Source organism: Oryza brachyantha, chromosome 7 (genome assembly GCF_000231095.2).
Source record: "Oryza brachyantha chromosome 7, ObraRS2, whole genome shotgun sequence".
Classification (NCBI taxonomy): domain Eukaryota; kingdom Viridiplantae; phylum Streptophyta; class Magnoliopsida; order Poales; family Poaceae; genus Oryza; species Oryza brachyantha.
The window spans coordinates 11,668,339-11,690,361 of record NC_023169.2 but is presented as its reverse complement, the minus strand read 5'-3'; the positions used below and the strand labels follow the sequence as shown (position 1 = coordinate 11,690,361).

Genomic DNA, 22,023 nt, shown 5'->3' with positions numbered 1-22,023 from the left:
AGATTATTATAATCTAGATTATTGAGTCAGATTATTATAAGCTAGATTATTATAATCTGTAGCGGAATAAGCTGTGAGTTGTTTCTTTTCTAGATTATTAGAGCATAGATTATTGGGTTTATAAGTCTAAAGAGGGAGTGGGGTGGCATAAAGAGGGAGTGGGGTGGCATGGTGGGTAATTTTTCAGCCAATAAGCTAAAAAAAGCTCACCTAAATGAGCTTATTAGATTATAATAAGCTAGACTCCAGATTATAATAAGTTACTTCCATAAATCGTCTGTTTCTTTCAGCTTTCTTCGAATAATCTGGATTATAATAATACCAACCTAAACTAAAAGAAACAGGGCACGTATATACCACGAATCCCAGGTATCATTGGACCGTCCCCACTCCCCAGTGCCCGCCTCGCTGCCCCCTGATCCCGGGGCCCCCACCCTTCCAGATCTCCCACGCGGCCCCCACCACCTTCACCCGCTCTCCCAGCTCCCCCTGCCCAAGACGAGCAACACCCAAACAAAGCGCCGGCACCAAATCTCGCGAGACAGACGGGCGAGGGAATGGGCGAGGCGCTGAGGAGGAGGTGGTGGAGGAGGAGACAGTAGCCGCGAAACCAGCGAGCGCCTCCCCCCCCGCCCCGACCAATCCATCCCGAGCCCTAACGCCCCGCACCCGCTGCCGACGACGAGGAGGAGTCCCACGATCTCCTCCGCCTCGCCGCCCCCAAAACCCTAGCCCCGGCGGCTGCCAGATCTTCGGATGTCGGACTCGGCGTCCATGGCCGCCGCCATCGAGGCGCGGTTCAGCAGCCGCGACCTCATCGGGCGCGGCTCCTTCGGCGACGTCTACAAAGGGTTGGTGGATTTACCTTCCTGAACTACCTTCCTTTTTTTTCCCTCTCTCTCTCTCTCTTCTCGTTCGCGGATTTCGGCATGATGCCAGGCGGCGATGGTGGCGTATCGGGACTGCTCGTTTCGCTACCGGTCGAGCGGCATTGGGCATTGCGAGTGTCGGTGCTCGAGATGGTGTAGCATTCATGTGGGAATGGTGTAGCATTCATGGGGGAATCTGGTGTCGCGCTAGTTAGGTGCCATGCTGCTGCCATGGGTGGTTTGATCAGGATCTGGGAGGAAAGAAGGCTGTTCGAGTGTATGGCATGTAAATAAATAAATTGCTAATTTAGTGCCCAAATGAGATAACACGTCACAAAATCTATAATAATTTCTGTGTTATTTGATTGGCAGGATACGTGCCTTGAGTTCTGTACCCTGATTTTCTGTTTTATACCTGCTCTGAAAAGATGTCCGGCTCTGGAACATGCTATGGCAGTTGCGTTTCGACCGCATCCTTATGGAAATTGTGCACTCTCTGGTGGTAAAACTGGTCAGAGTATTTGTAGTAACAAGGAACTAGATAGCTTATGCGTTGCCAGTGTATAAAAGTTGGTTGGGGTGGTCGTATAGTCGGCCATTTATATGGCGCTAGGTGCTAGTTGGCGGCTGCCTGTCACCTAGCTATCCCTTTGCAGGAGGGGAAAACCATGTATTTGAGCAGAGGAGAGGGTTGCAATCAGGGGAGAGGAGACAGAGCAAGAGAAGCACTCAAGCAAAGCTACATAGGAGCAAGGTACTAGGAGCACTTGCTTGTCACATCACATTGTTGGCCATGGAGGGAGGGAGATGGAGGAAAATAAGAGAGAGAGAGAGAGAGAGAGAGAGGCCAACTTGAAGGAGGGGGAAACACTACTTACCATGCTTGCAGCCTCGCTGTCATTGATGTCCGCTGCAGCGTTGCTGCATTGCCATGGTCGAAGTGGGACAGAGAGAAAGATGAGGACGGCGGCTGTGGGAAGGGCATGAGTATAGGAAAGCCTAGTGCACTTCCTGATTGGCCAAATGGGCCTTGAACTATCACAGCCATTGGATGTGAGTCATATAACTCAACCTCCCTTCCTCTTCGCCTCCCCCTGCTGTGTGATGCCCACACTGTCGCCCGAAACAGAGCAGCATTGACCTGGCGAGCAGCGTCATGCCCTGCGCTCGTCCGAGCAGCACCAATACCTGCCGCCTCCACGTACACCTCCGCCTGCCCTCACCTAGCAGCGCCACACCTCATCGAGAAGCGCTGAGCCCCGCAAACCCTGCCGAGGTGGGTAGTCTGCCTAGCATTCTGACTAGCGCAAATCACCTCGTCTAGAACACTTGTCATGTACATGTAATCTGGTATGGGTTTTGGCTCTGCAAATGCCAATACTGCTGGCTTGAGTGATTATGGTACATTAATGTTTAATCGTCTGATCGAGCCGCTCACTCATCATGATAAGACCTACATTCTTCTCTAGTTTGTATGGGCCCATAGCGTGCAGCCGGCCCAATTAAGTCCAAGATAGCAGTTATGTTGTTTCCATGGCTACCTTCCACTTTGTTTCGGGTATATGGTGCTGCATTCCAGTTTCCATTTTGTTTACTAGTATGTGACTATAGCATAATGTGTAGCAGAAAGTAGTTTATGAATTTTGCAGTTGAGAAAGTTGCAAGCTAATGTATGCTCTCATTATTTACAAATTAATGATGATATGCCCTTATTTGATTTGTCGCTGTTGACTGTACAAATGGCCATTTCAAGCTAATGAATTTAAATATATCCAAAAGTGAACAGCTGAGCAGAGATGTTTATATTTATTTGTATGAACATTACATTTCCATATAATTCTGAAGAATCATCCATATTACGACTAATCACTTGGTGATATCCGTCTAGCACACATATTATGCAAATATCATATGGATTATTATGGGCAATGAATTATTAGCATGATGCTTAGGCTAAGATAGGTATGTGGCTAAACTTTATATGCAATTCTGATTGGATTTTATTTCATTATACAAATCTGGTAAGAGACGAACTAAAAATGTATTGAAGGGAATCCTTCTTCTTGAGATGTAAGCTTTCGAAGATAGTTGCCACACTGGTAGCCTGGTACCACAGTGAACACATAGAGGACAACATGTGAGATGCGCTTAAATCTTTATTTCATCTTGTAATGCCTTACTAATGTGATTTGTTTGTGCAATTTAGTGTAGAAAGTTTCAATCACAGAGTATGCTTGGAACTTTAGTTTTCTTGTTTTTACTGAAAATACTAGCTTATAGGATGTTTGATTTATTGGCATATCTTATAGTATGTTATATTGTTATAGGATTTATCGTTTATATTCTACAGTCCCAATTGCTGTGTTGGAGTTCAATTGATGATGCCTTTCTTATGCCTCATTTTTTTTTTGTTCTCAGCCTTTGCAAAGATTAAAGATTTATGTTGCTTATTTTCTCCATTACCTGTTCTTCTAATCTTACCTCCTTTTCTGTAACAGTAAAGTTCAGTACTTATAAAATGTTCTCTTGCTGTTTATTCTATAGGTTTGACAAGGAACTGAATAAGGAAGTTGCAATAAAAGTTATTGATCTAGAGGAAGCGTGAGTCTCTTCACTGAAGCTCCCTCTGACTCCTTATTTAGCATACTATGGGCCTGTTTGGGGAAGCTTCTCCCAGCTGCAGCTTCTGCCAGAAGCTGCCCCAAACGGTCCACAGCTTCTGAGAATCTATAGTTACAGATTCTGGAAAATGAACTAAGAATCCAGAATCTGGAGAAGCTGGGTTTAGGAGCTTTCCAGATTCTCAGAAGCTGGCTACCAAGCAGCTGCTTCTCAGAATCTAAAACTCCCCCAAACAGGCCCTATATCAGGTTTTACGACACAATTCATCATGTTTCTAACTGCATCTTTCTTGCTATTTGCAACCATGGTATCCATTTTTTTGTTATTGCTAAAAGAAAATGTGTATTGTGTACCGATACTATGTATTTCTTTTACTAGTAACAAAGTGGTGCATTCTTTTCCCCCTTTTATATGCGTGTGGGTTTTTTATATTGTTTTCTACACTACCAGAATTTCATCTTAATTACTCACATGTCCTTTGAACCCATTCCATGCAGTGAGGATGATATTGAAGACATCCAGAAGGTTGTTCTTTCACCTTACACTGTATCAAATTCTAGGTTATGATGGCATCAACCGTGACGTGGATAATTTATTTCCTAATTCCTAATAAGCTTTATTTCATGTGGCAGGAGATATCTGTTTTGTCACAATGCCGCTGTCCATATATAACTGACTATTATGGCTCGTATCTTCATCAAACCAAACTGTGGATAGTAATGGAATATATGGCTGGTGGTTCTGTTGCTGACCTAGTACGTGTTTTTTCTTTTACATTTTACTTGATGCAAAAATCTTATACTGTCTACATACAAGTGAAGTTAATAACCATTTCAGTGCCAAGAACCATTTATTGTTCAAATTATAAAATTGGTCTGATTTCTGTTTCCATCTTTAGCTCCAAACTGGCCCTCCTCTAGATGAATTGTCTATTGCGTGCATTCTGAAGGACCTGTTACATGCAATTGAATACCTGCATTCAGAAGGAAAGATTCACCGTGACATTAAAGGTCCTAGTTATTTCTCTCCCTTTCCCTTAGTTTTACCTTTTTTTTCCTTGAGAATGCCTTTCCATTTTTATTGTTGGATTTTATATTGAGTATGGGCATTCAAAGCATTTGGTCATCAAGTTGGAAAAAATAGTGCCATGTAACATGTCCTGAAGAGCTCTACAGTCTGTGCCTCACTTTGTACTGCATTTCTTTTCATATTGGTATATTTTTACTTCAGTACCTCAATCTTTGGTTTGTTGTGCTGTGTTCCTAGTAGCTATGGACCAGATAACCACACATCTAATGTCCTGTCCACCAAGCACGATACTGACAAAACCACTATGCAGGAGGCTTTCTTGATAGGGATATCACTCCTTTCTTTGTGAACTAACGGGCTAATACCAATTGTATTTTTGTCTTGTTCAGAACTCAAGATGTTATCACTAATAAATGTCAAGTATATCCTATTACTTGTTTGTAGCCATTTGGTTTGTCTCTTCTGTTACTAGTATTTTTCTTGATTTATCCACTCTTAAGTTTGATGGAGCAGTTAGGATGTCATTCAAAAGGCGACATATGTTTTTCTCATCCCATCCACTATTGTTATGTTACATACAGCGTTTATTGTCTATCAAGTCGACCCTTGCCAATTTTCTTGTTAAACTGAAGTTTCTTTCTTCACTACCTTGATAATATTCATATACTCATAATAATTTGCTATTTGCTGTTAAGATCCCAGAGCTGGTGAAAACATTCATTCACCATTGGAGTAGTATGGGTATTACATGAATTGAAAAGTTCAGAGGTGCTGGTAGATACGGAGGGAAAACAAAACTCAAGCAAACCTTGTGTATCTGAAACATAAGATTTAGTGCTGGAAAGTCTGCAACACTCCCACAGGCACAATGATGTGGAGGATCATGGTCAAATAGGGTCAAGTTGGTCTATAGAGTTCTTGTGAAAAGTAATGGAGAGTTAGCAGACAGTTGTATGGTTGCAAATCTAGATTGTTCTTCACTACACATAGCATACCAATACATTTGATGCTAGTTGAATGTAGCATTTGATTGTATATAAATGAATGATCCCACTGTTATGCGACTAATGGTTAACTAAATATGTTGATGATTTTGAGTTTTTGACTCATTTGTTTTCTTTCCTATATTACTAATGGGATCTTGTGAAGTATACTGCATATTCTAATATACACATCCTGTGATATTTTGCAGCGGCAAATATCCTCCTGACTGAAAGCGGAGATGTGAAGGTATAACCTTTCTAGGATTTCTGGATGATTTTACGTTCCTTGTCAGGATGATTTTACTATGATCTGTTATTAATTCTTAGCCTACATTAATGCTGACATTAATATTTTTATATAGGTTGCAGATTTTGGTGTTTCTGCACAACTGACTAAAACAATGTCAAGGAGAAAGGTGCAATCTTAACCATGATTCTTCAATGTCAAGTTACTTGATATTTCTGCATACGTGCATCAGAAACCTAGTGGCTCTCATCTACATTGTATTTTAGCTGGCGTATATGGCTGTATGCATACATTCTTGTATTCAAATGGAAAACTTTTGGAAGGTGACAAGTCTAACCAGGCACATCGTAGGATTATCATGACTTCATGAGTGCGTTAGTGTTATCCAAGTTTTGAATTATATAACCACAAGGCCTGTCAGTATTAATTGAGATGGAAGCCCCCTGTTCTGCTGATATTGTTTGGTAGTTTTTTTTTAGCTCAAGGACAAACCTGGTCCCCTTCTGTCGGAATTATGTACAGATGCAGTGAAATATCTTCTCTATTGCAAATTCACAAACATTAAGTCATTAACTCAGAATAAGCCTGGTAATATTGCTAATGGCTTTTAATTTTTAATTGCTCAGACATTTGTTGGAACTCCCTTTTGGATGGCACCTGAGGTTATTCAACAAAACTCTGACGGGTACAATGAAAAGGTAGCTGTTCTACTTTCTTCAACACTTTACTACTTATCGAACTTTTTACCCAAGTCTGTGTTCTGATGCAGGCAGATATCTGGTCATTAGGTATAACTGCTATTGAAATGGCAAAAGGTGAACCCCCTTTGGCAGATATTCATCCCATGAGAGTTCTTTTCATGATACCTCGTGAAAATCCTCCCCAGGTCACTTGACTAGTCTTCAATCCCTGTTCTTCAGTGCTTACTTGCAATTTACTCAAGCATTTTCTATGGTCCGGAACAAATGCAGCTTGATGAGCATTTCTCTAAACCGATGAAAGAGTTTGTATCACTATGTTTAAAGAAGAATCCAGCAGAGGTAATATTCTTATTATATGCTTCTGCCTGTTCCATTAATCACATCATTTGCTCTTGTTTAACAAAGATATTTTGAGATCCATAAAACAATGTTGATGCCAACTGTCATCCAATTTGCTTTGCTCTTTTGAACATACCATGGTTGTTAAGTTGTATAGTTGAGTCGAGATACCCTCTTCCGACTTGGAGACTAGTGGCGAGTAGTGACTAGTCGAGAACTAGTTGACTTGACTTCTCCATCAGGATGTTACTACATTTATCAACTGCTTCTACTGCTAGTATGTTACTACTCGCTTGTGCCTGATGTACCCAGTGGAGCTCTCCTCTCATCTCTCATTCACTCAATAGGGCCTGACAGACCAGGCCTTTCAAGTGATTTAGTGCTGCTGCCTTTGCTCCACTCCATTGCGTCTTCTGCTGCAAGTCTAGTCATGCCCTATTGAGTAAATGGGAGATGAAAGGAGAGCTCCATTGGGTACATCAGGTGCAAGCGAGTAGTAACATACTTTAGGACACGTTGTAGGACTTGATGACAGTGAAACATACACAGTGTCGATGTTTTCCTTTTGATACTAATTATTTTGGGAGTCCCTCCTGTCATAATTGAGATCATGATTTGTAACTACAAGGGAAAAAAAAAATCTGTGATACAGAATGAGTATCAGGGACAACACAGCAGATTTGGATATTTAGTTATCATACTGTAAGCTGTGGACAAAAGATCATATGCATGTTTTTATCAATGAATTTATATACTACATTCTAAGTTTTTTGGGGGGAAGTTGATGCTGTATGCTTTTATCAGTCTTTGTTGATAATTATCGTTGTCTAACCTTCAAAATTTTGTGTTTCAATAGTCCTTGCCCTCTTAAGTCTTAACACTTTTCCTTTATCTCTTTTTCACAGAGGCAAAGTGCCAAGGAGCTTCTTAAGCATCGCTTTGTTAGAAATGCTAGAAAATCTCCAAAGCTTCTGGAGAGAATAAGGTATTTTTTATACTTATGTTCATAACAGAAAGAAGATTGAAAAATAGTCTTTTGCTGATAATTGAGACATCTCAAAACCTATCTAATTCCCTTGTTCCTCTATTGCTGTTATTGGCAGAGAGCGACCGAAGTTTCCAGTAAAAAGCAGTATGGATGCAACACAAAATGGTCGAACACATGTTGAAGAAGATGATGGTACAGGTACTATCAAGGTTGAGAGGGCTACAAGGGATGTAGTTTCTCCTTCGAGGTGAATTTAATAAAATAGTTTCTAAGATTATTGTGTTTTTCTTCCCACGTCTTATTGTTTTTTTGTTCTATTATAGTCAAGGAACTGTTAGGAAAGCTGCTGGCTGGGATTTTCCAGACAGATCAGAGGGCACAGGAACTGTTCGAGGTGGTATAAGGGCATCACAAAGCACATCCACCAAGGATAGTAGATTTGATATTCCTCATAGTCCAAATACACCAAAACGTACAGCTGATCGAGAAAATCAATGGAGAACGTCATCGACTGGGTCTGAAGAGTCGATCTCAACAAATGTGTCACAGAGAGAAGCGCAAAGTGAATACGGGAGACGAGAAAGTTCTGTGGAAGATGTAAGATCCTTTTTAGACATGTTATCTGGCTAATCGTTATTGCCATTTCTAACTAATGGTTATTTTCCAGAATGACCAATCAAGTGGGTCAAGAACTGTTGTGCTACGCTCGCCAAGAGCATCTCAGGTGTACCCTGCAGCTACTAATCACACTTCCAAGGTGACAAACTGCACCAATTTAGATTTTTAATATTAGCACTGTAGTTTCCTCCAAAAAACAAGGCACAAAAGACCTTTGATTCAAAATGTAGTTCATTTTAGCCTTCCTAGATGTCTTCTAAATGTACGATGTTTTGGAATTATTAGGCACTTCTTATCTTTTATTCCCTATTTACCCATACTGAAAAAGTATGAACATTTGCATTGGACCTGGAGCTTGAAAAAGTAAAGGGCATTTTAGTCTTTGTAGATTTGTATTGGTATGCATGAGGTAGGCTAAAAATGGAATCTTTTTGGGACGGATGTGGTATAAATGAAGGGCAATGAAGTCATTTGTGTTGTTCCCTTAATTCGTGTGCATTAGCCTAAAACTTGATATTTGGAATCAAAGGGAGTAAGCAACAACATCTGATACATCTTATTTATTAGCCTCCCAGTAGATTTTCTTCGTATGAAGACACGTCTATCAGCGGGACAGTTGTTCTGAATCAAACTGAAGAACCAGAAACTCCACGATCTTCAAGGTCAAGGTTGGGAATCCAAGACAAGGCACCAAACACTTCACTTGAGGATAGTGCTACTAACCTTGCAGAGGTAATGCACATGAATAAAGTTCTTGGCAATTTTTCAAACTGTTAATGGTTGATACTTACTACGTAGTTATTCATATATTTGGGTAATACATACAGGCAAAGGCTGCTCTCCAGGCTGCGTTAAAAAAGGGTAATGCTCGTGAAAGACATGTTATCAGCAGACATGAAAAGGAATCACCTGAACCTAGAATATCTGTAGTAAATAATCATGATGCAGGAAGGTATTGCAAGTTTGGTTTTTAGCTTTATTTGTACTAAGAAAACTTTTCTGTCCATTACTTGTTATGTTTCTTAACATTTTTTTTACCATAGTGAGAATGCTGACATGGAAAAGGGACGCAAACCACGCCAGATACATGATGGACAATCAACTCATCAAGCTTCTGGTTCTGTATCTTCACCTGCATTCTCATCATTGATAATTCCTTCTCTAAAAGAGGTACAACATAATTAGCTTATACCCTTTTCATTCTAATATATTTGCTAGTTGCTACATTGACACTACTCATTTTACATTTGTATCTTAAAAATTCTTTATTATAACAAAGCACTTAAACCAAATATCTGATAATCCAATCTTGAATTTTATTATGTTATCCGTACATTTTATCAATTTGATCTTTGTATAACTCCGGACATGCCAACAAACTCTTCACTGTATTGATGACATGCTGCAGGCTACTGGTGACAAGTTTAATGGGCCAGTTGTTCATGCGTTCCTTGATTCCTTGACGAACCTTGAAAATGAGCTACCTGGATCTTGCGAGGTGCTGATTGACAGAATGCTCCATCGGCTAGGGAGGTCTGAGTTTCACTTATGTTCTCATGCACTCTCCTGTGCTTTGGTCTGCTCAGCTCGTAGCTCATGGTACTTGGCTTGCAGCTCGAAGGACTCCTCTCTGCAAAGTCTTCAAGAGACGGCGATATCAATTTTCACAAAGAAATCTGAACCTCCCTCTGAGCCTCCAAGTCACAAGAAACTGGCTAATACACCTTCTTTGGCTGCCCCTACCGTAAGCCCTTTGGCAAGGTTCCTTCTTACAAGGTTTGTTTAGAGAATTGTTTTTCTTTAGTTGTCTTGCTAATGCATTCCCATGACCAAGGATTGAGTTGATGTTTTTGGTGCAGGTGGCAAAACCAAGTTTCCCAAGATCTCAACTCCGTTTGAAGAGAATACAAAAAAAATTATATTTCATCTTGATTCAATGTATAATTAATTTTGAGTGTACATAAAACGCTATGGTTAGAAATTTCTTTGTTGCTAGATGTTCTAAGCAGCTTGTGCTGCTACCGGTTGTTTGATTGTTTGTGCCCGCGGTGAATAACACATTTTCTGCCCATTTTCTAATGTAACTTGATCCCACTGTACTTGTATATCATCTGAGGTACATTAATAACACATCAAATCTTTTAATTTTCTAATGTAACTTGCTCCCACTGTACCTGGTATATCCATGAATTAATCTGGCCTCCTATAACAGTTGGCTCCTGTTCGGTTTGGCTGATCATGAACCGGTTTATCAATGGATTATTTGCGTCACGATTTTGAAAGTATGATTTCTCTAATATTTTTTAATATTTTTGTTGGCTTTATAATGTATAATATTGGATTCATCCTTATAAGTAATACGTCATCCATCAACTATAATCTATTTCATCTAACAAATAGCGTTTACTTCATCATTTAAACAGAATAGCCATTACCTATTGATATGGATTATCTACTCCATTACAAGGATGAATTAAATGTTTTAAGAAACAAACTTGACAAATACTATGTGGCTTGGAATAATTGATCTAAAAAATACAATAGCTTAAATATGTTTGGAAATGTGTAACAAATAATCTATGATGATAATCCAATAAATAAGCTAAAAGGATAAATGTAGAACCCTTTTTAACCTTAGAATGATGGTAACTCAAGATGTTCCTTCTAGCTACTCTATTGGTCTGAAAATAAGCCAACCTCTATCGTTAAAATTTTATTCTATAATACTTGCCATCAGTTCATAAACCGAAAATAACCATTAGCTATTTCAATATTTTCTTCTCTCCAATAATGCTGTATTAGGAATCAAGAAATCTATTTTCTTCAACAACGTAGGAATTATGTAATAATACCAATACTTCATCTGTCTTAAAAAATGAGTTTCCGAGGATAATCTAACTGATTGATTGATTCTGAATATTGGTTTTCTTTCTAACGGAGATAGTACTATTTTATTTGACCGGGAGTGTTTTGTGCCGAAATGAGAATGTGAGCAGCTAATATACTCAATAAAAAAAATACTGCAGCTAATCTACTTGATTTGTGCCGAAATGAGACTAATCTACTTGATTTATGCCGAAATGAGATACTACCGTCCCTCTGTTTCACAGGGTAAGTCTTTATAGCATTATCTAGATTTATATAGATACTAATAAATCTAGATACATATATAATATATATATATTTATCCATCGATGAATTTAGGCAAGAATTAGAAAGACTTAGGCCTTGTTTAGTTCCTAAAATTTTTTTCCAAAAACATCACATTGAATTTTTGGACACCTAAATAAAACATTAAATATAGATGAATCAAAAAACTAATTGCACAGTTATGAAAAAAATCTTGAGATGAATCTTTTGAGGCTAATTAGTCTATGATTAGCCATAAGTGCTACAGTAACCAACATTTGCTAATGACGGATTAATTAGGCTCAAAAGATTCGTCTCGCGGTTCCTAGGCTAGCCGTGAAATTCGTTTTGTCATTTATGTCCAAAAACCCCTTCCGACATCCGATCAAACATTTGACATGACATTTCTTTAAAAATTTTTCTGAATCTAAACACTTATTAGTGGAATTGGAAACGGAGATAGTATTTGATTTGACCGGGAATGTTTTGTGCCGAAATGAGAATGTGAACAGCTATTCCCCGCCCAACGTGGCTCTCTCCCCACAGGCCTCGCCTCTCCACCCCACTATTCAATGAGAATGGTTGGTTAAACTATCTTCTCCGCTGGGTCCCACCGTCCAGCGACTCTCTCCCCACAGGCCTCGCCTCTCCACCCCACTATTCCCCCTGGGCCCAACGTGGCAGCCACCCCCGCAAAAATAGCCGTTGCGACGCACCCCCCGCGCCGCCGCCGAGCCGCCCCTTTGTTAAACAGTTTAAAAATCTCCCGACCGTTAGAGGCTCCCCCCCAACGTTCGCCTCCTCCTCCTCCCCGATCCAACGACCAACGCTACACCTTCTTCTCCTCCTCCTCCACCTCCGCCCGCTCGACGCAATCCGCGGAGAGGAGAGAGACAGAGGGAGAGAAACCCTAGGGGAGCCTTCCAGGTCTCAGCGCGAGCCCAGGGATCTCCGATGGCGCCGGACGCGAACGCGGAGGCGGCGGGGGACACGCGGCCACAGGTGGACGAGGGCTACGAGTTCTGCGCGCCCAAGTTCTTCGACTTCGTCAGCGGCGAGACGGAGGAGGAGGTCCGCGCCGCCGAGAGGTGGTTCGAGGCCGCCACCAGCCACGCCCCCTCGCGTACGCCCTTCGCCCCCTTCCCGCCGCTAGTTTTTTTTCTCTCTCTCTCCCCCGCTGAAACATGCTCTGATAATCTGATTAGGGTTCTCCTGCTTGCAGCGTTCGCTCCGAGGATCAAGGAATCGAGGGCGGAGGTCAAGATCGACAGCCTCTGCGACTTCGCCGATGCGGAGCCGGATCACAAGGTATGGAGTAAAAGCCGCGGAGTAAACCCAATTTTGCCCTAGTTTTTGGTAATTTTCCCTGTTCTTATGGTTCGATGGACTTCGCGGTTGCTACTATAGGAGGTAGAAGTGGAGGATTCAGCGGGAGGCGCCACCAATCCCTCACAGCCTTCTGATCAAGAGGATAATGACGGCTCGTTCCGACTTGTATGTGAACTGTTGATTGATGCTTTCCTTTCAGTTATATTGACTACTACTAGTGTTGTGTTTCTCGCAGCTCACATTCTGAATTCTTCAGGTGCATGAAGCAAATGCCAGTGAAAACAGTGTCACCGACGGTGATCATAAGCAGCAAGAAAGGTGCATTTTAGGACCTCGATTTGTTTGCCTCATTCTATTTCTTGCTGGTTTTGGCATCTGAATCAGATGGTTGTTTTGAGCAGTGATTCGTGTCCTGATGCTATGTCGGAGTCGCCACCAGCCGAGGAGGAGAAGAAAGAATCGCCAAAATCTTTCGAGTTCCTCCCCTCGAAACAATTGGGTGCAAAATGTAGGTTACTAGCTATCGATGCCGTCAAGACGTTAATATTTTCTATGAGCAACGCCGGTGGAGAAGAACTCTGATCCCTGAATTCTGATATCAATTTCTCTATGTTATTAGCAGCAGACGGTGGTTCTAGTACCCCTAAGATTCAGAGGCCTCCTGCCGTCAAATCTGTCACTGCGGTGCCTACATGTGCCAAGCCGATAATGAAGACGGACGCGTGCACTCCGAAGGTGCAGGCGACGAACTCCTCCAGAGGTCTTGCACCACTGACGGGCTCCAAGGCTCATCCATCTGCTTTGAAGCAGTCCTCGTCGATGGGCGTCAAGAGGAGTGTGGTCAGGTAAGAGTCATGGTCACTCGTAAATATTGATTAATCTGGAGGCTGTTTTCTTACAAGTGTCTGAAATTGATGGGTTTTAGATGCCCACGTGAGTTGCTGGCGGGGAAGGCGGCCACTGCTGCTAATGACATCGCGCAAGAAAACCAAGCCGTCAAAAGACAGAAGCTTGATGATGGGAGGACAAGACAGGTACTCGGATGAGATCAAAGATGGAACTTTAAAACTGATGGGTTTGTCTTGTGCAAGATTGCTGAGAAACATTGTGTTTGCTATCGTGGTTAGATACTGAACGTGAAGGCACGGACCCTGCCTCACAAGGGGAGAGGTGGTTTGGCAGGAAGCACCGAGATGAGCCTATCTGCCATGAGAAAACACCGTGACGATTCATACTCTCTGAAGGTAGCTCCCAAGTTCTTCTTTCTTACCCTTCTGACTCTTAAACGATAGGCTTAATTTATGATAGGTGTTTCATGTGAGAATACAAGTGTAATGTGATTTTGTTATTGTGAGCTTTTGGCACTTAAGCATTTTTGTTTATGACATGTCTTAGGAAGTGGCTCCCTATGTATCAGCAGCAGAAATGGTCAAGAAGTTTGAATCTGGGACTCGGGATTTGAGTATCCCTCACAACAGATCGGTCTCTCATGTTAGTACTTAGTACTCAGCATTCCCCTCCTCCTGTTCATTTCATCATTTCTTTTAATGGACAGTGTTTTCTCAGTCATATGTGGACATGTGGGCATTGTGGTTCCATATAAAAGCTAATGTTGCTACACTTGACGATGAAAGCAATTTTCAGTTAGAGTTTTGACAACTGACATATTGCAATCTTTGCACAATGCAGGACGATGCAGCAACTGCATTACATAGAAGACCTAAGCTTATGCTGACAAGGCCAAAGGAACCTGAGTTTCAGACCTCCCACAGGGTCCGGGCTGTCAGAGTTAAAAGCTCCGCGGAGCTAGAAGAAGAGATGCTGGCCAAGATTCCAAAGTTCAGAGCAAGGCCGTTCAACAAAAAGGTGAGAATTTGTGTACGTTGGTTTGATTGCAGTAACTGCTTAATCGGTCAATCCAGGATCTGAAGATTGTTTGTGTGGTCATGCTTTTAGATTGCTGAGGCCCCTTCATTCCCTCCTCTTCCAAGGAAAGCTCCACAGCTTCCTGAATTCAATGTACGTATTTTATCATCTTTATAAATTTATGTGTGACAACCTTGTTTGGTGGACAACCTTGTTTGGCTAATTCAGTTATGCCTTTCCAATGAGTATAGGAGTTCCGTCTTAAAACGATGGAGAGAGCCACTCGTCACGCTGACACCTGTTCAGAAGCTTCTTCCGTAGGGACAATCAGGGTAAGCTCACTTAACCTGGTTTCCAATGTTAGGATGTCAATTCTTATTATTAGCCTGCTAAAATTTTTTTTTGTAATTACTTAAATCAATTCTTGCAGAGTCAGAGCAGTAGGCCACTGACCTTGACAGAGCCAAAACCACCCCAACTTGAGACGGCATTACGAGCTAGACCACCAAGGTTTCCTTTTTGCCACCTTCATTCAAAAACTATTTATTACCTTATTGATTATTTTCAACTAGCATCGTGGTCCGCACAGAATGCGCGGATAACTTCATTATGAAATTTCTTATGTAATATTAACTATAGTTTTATATTATATTATAAAATATAAATATTAAAGTGGCAATATAATTTTAAACTCAGACCTAATTTTAATCAAACTTTTATATTTGATGCTCCACGTAAATTAAAACCATGACTTCTTTTATATTATATTAATAATATAACAGATCCAAGAATAATATTACAATAGATCAAAATTGTATAAAATTTATGGCATAATACCTCTTCTTCCCCGCCTTCTCCACACATATCTTTCATATATATTAATTATTTCTGATTGTTCGTAACCTGTTTCAAATAACATAGCGTTCACTTATAAAATAAATTAAATATTTTTAGGCATATGAGAAACTTTAAATTTAATCTTGCACAATATCCTCGTAGGATCGGAGTCGATAAAAAAAATTCCATCCTTCCAAAAAAACAATCCATGTTCGTTTTCTATAAAAAAAATCACATTGTTTTTTCTCCTAAAGATCATGTTTTTTTCTCAGTGTCCGTTCCATTCCTTCCAAAAAAAAACTCCTTTTTTTCTTATTTTTTCTCGATTAATATGTGATTTTCTAGCCCGTGAGAGCGAACATGGGATTTTCTCCACATATATCTTTCAAATATATTAATTATTTCTGATTGTTCATAACATGTTTCAAATAACATAGCGTTCACTTATAAAATAAATTAAATATTTTTAGGCATGTGAGAAAACTTTTTTAGTTTAATCTTGCACAATATACTCGTAGGGATCGGAATCGATCAAAAAAAAAATTCATCCTTCCAGAAAACAATTCACGTTCGTTTTCTATAAAAAAATCACATTGTTTTTTCTCCTAAAGATCACGTTTTTCTCAGTGTCCAATCCAGTCCTTCCAAAAAAAAAACTCCTTTTTTTCTCCGTGTCCGATCCAATCCTTCCAAAAAAACTGCTTCTTTTTTTTTTATATTTTCTCTCGATTAATGTGATAACCCGTGAGAGCGAACATGGTGGCTCTTTTTCCTGTTACTTTATATATATAATAGATTACTCTAACCATCTTTCTGCAGGGTGAAAAGCTCTCGGGAATTGGAACTGGAAGAATTGGAAAAGGCTCCCAAGTTCAAGGCCAAGCCACTAGACAAAAAGGTCTCCTTATCTTTTATTGAAGCGTGTACATTTTGATCATTCATTGCATTTTGCTTTAGAACATCCAATCTAAATATCATTTCTTGCAGATTCTCGAGAGCAAGGGCGATATTGGTGTGTTTGCACATCCAAAGGCTCAAGCAACAGCCCCCAAAGAATTCCATTTCTCTACTGACAGTCGCTTAGGTCCTCCTGCAGTGGCGGATCTATTTGATAAGGTGAGGGTTCCAAGTCATGCTAGTAAGCTCATTATTCTTTCCTATAAGTTTTTCTTCTTCTTAAGTCCTTTTGTATTTTGTAGCTTTCTCTTTGTTCAGAATCTTCTTCATGTCATTTCAAGAAGGATGTGCCCAGACTCACCATACCGAACCCCTTCAATCTCTATACAGATGTAAGTACGATGGAAGTTGTTTGATTTCGAAGCATTCATTAAATTTACCATAGTATATGTTGCAAGAAAATAACATTGTTATCCATATTTACAGGAAAGAGGACATGAGAAAGAGAGGCAACTAGCTGCACAACTACTGCAAAAGCAATTACAGGAAGAGAAAGCTAGGATTCCGAAGGCTAATCCTTACCCATACACAACAGATTACCCTGTGGTACGTGCCTAATATATGTCCCAAGTTTTTGATCATCTCCTATTTTGCTTGGCTAACATTTTCCTTCTCTTCAGGTGCCTCCGAAGCCCGAACCAAAACCATGCACGAGGCCTGAAGGCTTTCAGTTAGAGAGTTTGGTGAGGCATGAAATGGAGCAACAGAGGATAATGGAAGAAAGAGAGAGGATGGAGAGGGAAGAGGCTCAAAGGAGACTCGTGAAGGCACAGCCCATACTGAAGGAGTAAGCCTGCACATTGCCAAAGCCACTTCTCTTCTCCCAAGAGTTCGTGATTTCCCTTGTAAGATGCATATTGATCCTTTTAATTTTGTTGCAGGGATCCTATTCCTCTTCCAGAGAAAGAACGGAAGCCTCTCACTGTGGTTCAACCAATTAAGTTGCATGTGGATGAAAGGGCGGTTCAGAGATCAGAATTTGATAACATGGTCAGCAAAAAAACAAGCCTGTTCTGTTCTTTCTATTGCCGTTGGTTGAAGATTGTCATTAGCTGGATCTAATGAGCAATTCGTTGTGATGCAGGTGAAAGAAAAAGAAATCACTTACAAGAGGTTGCGAGAGGAGAACGAGTTCGCACAAAAGGTTGTTATCTCTGTTCCTGAATTGTGCCGATAAGTAGATGTGTTTTCATTTGTCCTGGCAATTAACCGCTGTAATCTTCATCTGAAGATTGAGGAAGAGAAGGCGTTGAAGCAGCTTAGGAGGACCTTGGTTCCACAAGCGCGGCCTCTACCAAAGTTTGATAGACCATTTCGTCCCCAGAGGTAAGAGCTGAAACGATCTACATTTTGCCTGTTGTCTCCAATGTTCATCTTATTGAACCTGTGTTCTTCCATCATCCCACAAGACTGAACTCTGCTGTTCCGCACACAGATCAACGAAGCAGGTGACAAGGCCCAAGTCCCCGCAGCTTCAGGTCGATCAAAGAGGGGCGAGAAGGCACGCCTTCATCAGATAACCAATCTCTCCGGCTCACCTTGTTGTACTACTATTAGTGTTACCACTGGCTGCTGGTGCTGCTGCTATTTTTTTCTCTTGTTCTTGACGTCAAGATCATCACCAATTCATGCAGTGATTCTTTCTGACCAATATATATATATAGGCCAATCTCAATCCTGTTATATAGTCAGTCAACACAGCTGACAGCGTTGTCTGTATTCTCCTCTAGGGTTTGCTGATGCTTTGACTGCTTTCTGTATATTCGGTTTGTGTGTTTTGTGTGTGTGTACGCGTGCTGTTTGATGAACGACAATAGGATGACACCCTGTCGGTGCCGTCCTCGTCTCTTTGGAGTAATGGAAGTTGTCATTCCATTTTGTTTTATCATCTCTGACCTACCCTGGAGTTCTCTCGATGTTGTTGAAACAATATGTTTGATCTTGCTGCCCTTTGTAGATGACAAATGGAATCGCAGCAATCTGGTTCCGTATCTGGGCAACCATAAATCCGATTCATATCAACATAGCACATACAACTATACTCATTTTTCACATCCTCTTAAGAGTGAATTGTCAAACTCAGATGATGCGATATTGGTCTCATGCATGTGTTTCATTCTAACTAATCTTTTGTCAGAATGCCCCATTGGTAGTTAGCAAGTACGTCTGTGACATTGTCACATGTCTTGCCACCTAACCTACTGCTGACGGGCGACGACGACTCGCAAGGTCATCTATCGGCCTTTAAATAAATAAAAAAGCGAAGCAATGATTTATAAATAGTAAATATTATATACATATATTTCCTTACTGATTAAAGGATTAATATAAAAAATAAACTACGATAAAAAAACTTAAAATTAATTTTATATTTAAGGTTAAAACTTTGGCTTAAGCGAAAAAACGAGTGCGCTGACTTTGCACAAAACCAATGGGATTTTGCCTACAAAATCCACTCGGCGAAGACTCGTTCCAAGATACGATTTGGACAGGCCGGTGGTCTGGATCTGGACACACACGCCTCCAGCATTGTAATTCTCCGCCATTTTGGATGGAAGGATCGATGCGTGTGTAGCCAAAAGAAATCAACGGCATTTTGACGTGTTCTTTGGATTGAAAAGAAGAGCGGTGAAAATCCGTCATGCGCTCGAGCTTTTCTGTGCGAAAAGTCGGGTTGTTTTTGTCAAACTTTTTTTTTTCCCGAAAAGACGCATGCTTTCGGATAAAATGTTTACGATGTATACGTTGGTGCCAACCATCATTTGTGTCCTTTTACTATCAGATGGAGATGATAGCGCTTCAGCCAAACGGCGTTTTGGTTCAACCTTAAGCCTTTCTAGATAGTCTGCGTGATTTAGTATTTATCTTGTTTTTTTTGGCATAATGCCTTTGATCATTCTCTTGCAAGGATGGTTAAACCTAACATTTCCTGAAGTTGGTTATAGATTCGGCATGATTCAATAAATTTTAAAATTGTAACTAATATATAGCAACTCAGTTTGGGTCATGATTAATAATTTCATTAAATTAATGATTATTGACTTGTAATCGGTATAGTCTCAATAGATCAATTTGTAGTGTAGATCAACTGCCACAATAATATAATTTATTTAATTAATGATGAGATATTTATAGTCAATGTGGCAATGAGTGAGTGGTAAGAATCCGCGAATTTGGTTGAGTTCGTTTGTTTGGATTATTCTTAGTTTTTTCTTGGCTTTTACTCGTACAAATCTCATGCTGCTAAACGGTGTATTTTTTTTCTAAAAGTTTCTATACAGAATTTTATCAACATATATTTCTAACGTAGATTTTAAACTTTATAGTTGTTAATTTTATCGTTTATAATATTGGGTAGTTATAAAAACAAATAATCTTCATCTGCGAAAGGAACACAACCTTAGTATAGACTAGTAACGTGTCTATGCTTTAAATACGGAATATTAAGTTATGATAGGTTATTGACTGATTTATTGGTCCATTGAGAATGACCGATGTTAAGGTCTCAAGTTTCTCAAGTAGAAACAGTAAGCCATCGATTTTTTTCTAGTTTTTTTTTACGACTAGGCGCATCGCCTATGAGGAGCCGAGGAGGGAGGAAAGGGATTGCATTACATTGTGTGTTTTTTTAAGGAAGGCTCTATTTATTTGGGGAAAATTTTTAAGTTTGGTTGTCACATCGGATATACGGACGTACATTTGAAGTAATAAACGTAATCTAATAACAAATTTCGATATGAAACCACGAGACAAATTTATTAAGCCTAATTAACCCGACATTAACAAATGTTTACCGTAGGACCGCATTGTCAAATCATGGCGTGATTAGGCTTAAAAGATTCGTCTCGTAATTTACACGTAATTTGTGTAATGGATTTTTTTCTATATTTAATACTCCATGTATGTGTCAAACATTTGACGTGATAGGAAGAAAATTTTTGTCTGGGGAAATAAACGTGGCCTAATTAACATATCGATAGGTAAGTGAGCAGTGATGTGTGGGTATGCATCTTCCATTAATAAAAGTAGGTTGATTAGAATCTTGTGTGTGCCAACTATCCTAGCTACCATGGTCGTCGTTGGCTTTGGCTACATCAAGATGCTAGCTTCCAGTGGATTAAGTTAGCATATCATGAAGTTGTGGATGTTATGTCAAGACGTTTTTGGGTGGATTAAGTTAGCATTAGTGCTGAAAACGGAGCGAATACGGATGGATAATATACGTATCTTATTTGTTTCCATATTTTTAGGCGGATACGGAAATAAATACGAATTATCACGAATACAAATAAGGATCGGATGTAGTCGAACACGAATACGAAAATAAATATTTCTCGGAACATACCAACCAGTCAAACCGTTCGTAAAGACAAATAGCACCACATATATATAGCTAACTTAATCGAGATAGTGGTCATTTTAGGCCTCATCATAGATTAAACACATTACATTTAGTTTCTTGGGTAACAGATAAGTGACATAAGTCCACCTCATAGCATATAATGAGTTCAATAAATACTGATAGTCTAATAGCACAAAAGCAATTTGTAGTAAATTGATTGATGCCTTGATGGGCCAGACCTGGAATCAAACGGACATAACTGATTTTAGGTGTTCGCGAATATCCGCTTATTATAATCTGCGGATATCCGTCGGAATATCCGTATCCGTTGAAAACTGTCATACCATATTCATATTTGTATTCGAAGAAAATTATCCGTATTCGAATCCGTTTTTTCCGGAGCGGACGGAAACTATCCGCTCCGTTTTCAGCCTTAGTTAGCATTAAGTTATGCTTGGAGTGGGTTTAAGTCAGTCCACAAAATTGGTTTACCGAGGATTGGCGTTCAATATGTGATGATCGAGCATTCGCGCTTTCACACACGGATTTAAGTGAATCTAAGATTCAAGTCTAGTCTCTTATTTTTTTTTCTTTTATATAATGAGACAAATGGGTTATAAGGAGATGCTTGGTGCATATGTTTCACTCTTTAAAACCTACTAAACAGTATATTTATGTGGACAAAATATAGTCAAACACATAGAAAATGGTTTTAATACACAATGATATTTTCTGGAGTAATTAAATCACACTTTAGACCACGCTCCATCAATTTCATAGTGTAAGTCTTTTAGCTATGTATAGATTCATCTATTAATCAAATCAATATATAATGGTTATATATATGTCTATATTCATTAGCATACATATAAATCTAGCAATTATAAAAAAGATATTGTGAAATGTTGGTAGTACTTTATTGCCTACGTTTCGCGTTAGATCATCCTTAAACCTATTTTTCACTTTGGATTTGATAAATTTACCACTTTGGTTCGGATCACCCGAATGATTTTTGCGGTACATATTAACAAACTTAAACACACAGGTTCTGGTACACCAGCGAGCAGGGGTGGGCAGAAAATACCGAACCGAAATCGGAACTAACTAAAATCAAAATTTTTAACACCAGTTAGGACTAATCGAAATATTTTCGGATATTCAGTTGTA

The 22,023-nt window shown here is 39.9% G+C and overlaps 2 protein-coding genes across 3 annotated transcripts; both read left to right on the top strand.

Moving 5' to 3' along the window:
- Positions 1-512: 512 nt before the first annotated feature.
- Positions 513-10,604, top strand: LOC102720721 (serine/threonine-protein kinase svkA-like). Its single transcript, XM_006657676.3, has 20 exons — positions 513-851; positions 3,414-3,470; positions 3,989-4,016; positions 4,124-4,246; positions 4,390-4,501; positions 5,713-5,750; positions 5,866-5,919; positions 6,377-6,448; positions 6,520-6,636; positions 6,722-6,790; positions 7,696-7,775; positions 7,894-8,025; positions 8,102-8,375; positions 8,446-8,535; positions 8,964-9,128; positions 9,224-9,348; positions 9,440-9,566; positions 9,805-9,929; positions 10,011-10,172; positions 10,256-10,604. The coding sequence occupies exons 1-20, from the start codon at positions 757-759 to the stop codon at positions 10,293-10,295; spliced, it is 2,085 nt and encodes a 694-aa protein (XP_006657739.1). The 5' UTR covers positions 513-756; the 3' UTR covers positions 10,296-10,604.
- Positions 10,605-12,386: 1,782 nt separating this feature from the next.
- On the top strand, positions 12,387-18,531 carry LOC102720441 (protein TPX2). 2 transcript variants are annotated; one of them, XM_015839406.2, is made up of 22 exons: positions 12,387-12,648; positions 12,748-12,833; positions 12,933-13,019; positions 13,111-13,172; positions 13,256-13,362; positions 13,477-13,699; positions 13,780-13,888; positions 13,982-14,098; positions 14,250-14,345; positions 14,544-14,720; positions 14,811-14,873; positions 14,972-15,052; positions 15,151-15,230; positions 16,377-16,455; positions 16,545-16,673; positions 16,757-16,846; positions 16,941-17,060; positions 17,135-17,301; positions 17,396-17,504; positions 17,599-17,658; positions 17,746-17,840; positions 17,950-18,531. In XM_015839406.2, the coding sequence occupies exons 1-22, from the start codon at positions 12,480-12,482 to the stop codon at positions 18,032-18,034; spliced, it is 2,391 nt and encodes a 796-aa protein (XP_015694892.2). In that variant the 5' UTR covers positions 12,387-12,479; the 3' UTR covers positions 18,035-18,531. The 2 variants fall into 2 exon arrangements, with proteins under 2 accessions (XP_015694892.2, XP_006657738.3); XM_006657675.3 differs by having other exon boundaries at positions 13,474-13,699.
- The last annotated feature ends 3,492 nt before the right edge of the window (positions 18,532-22,023 follow it).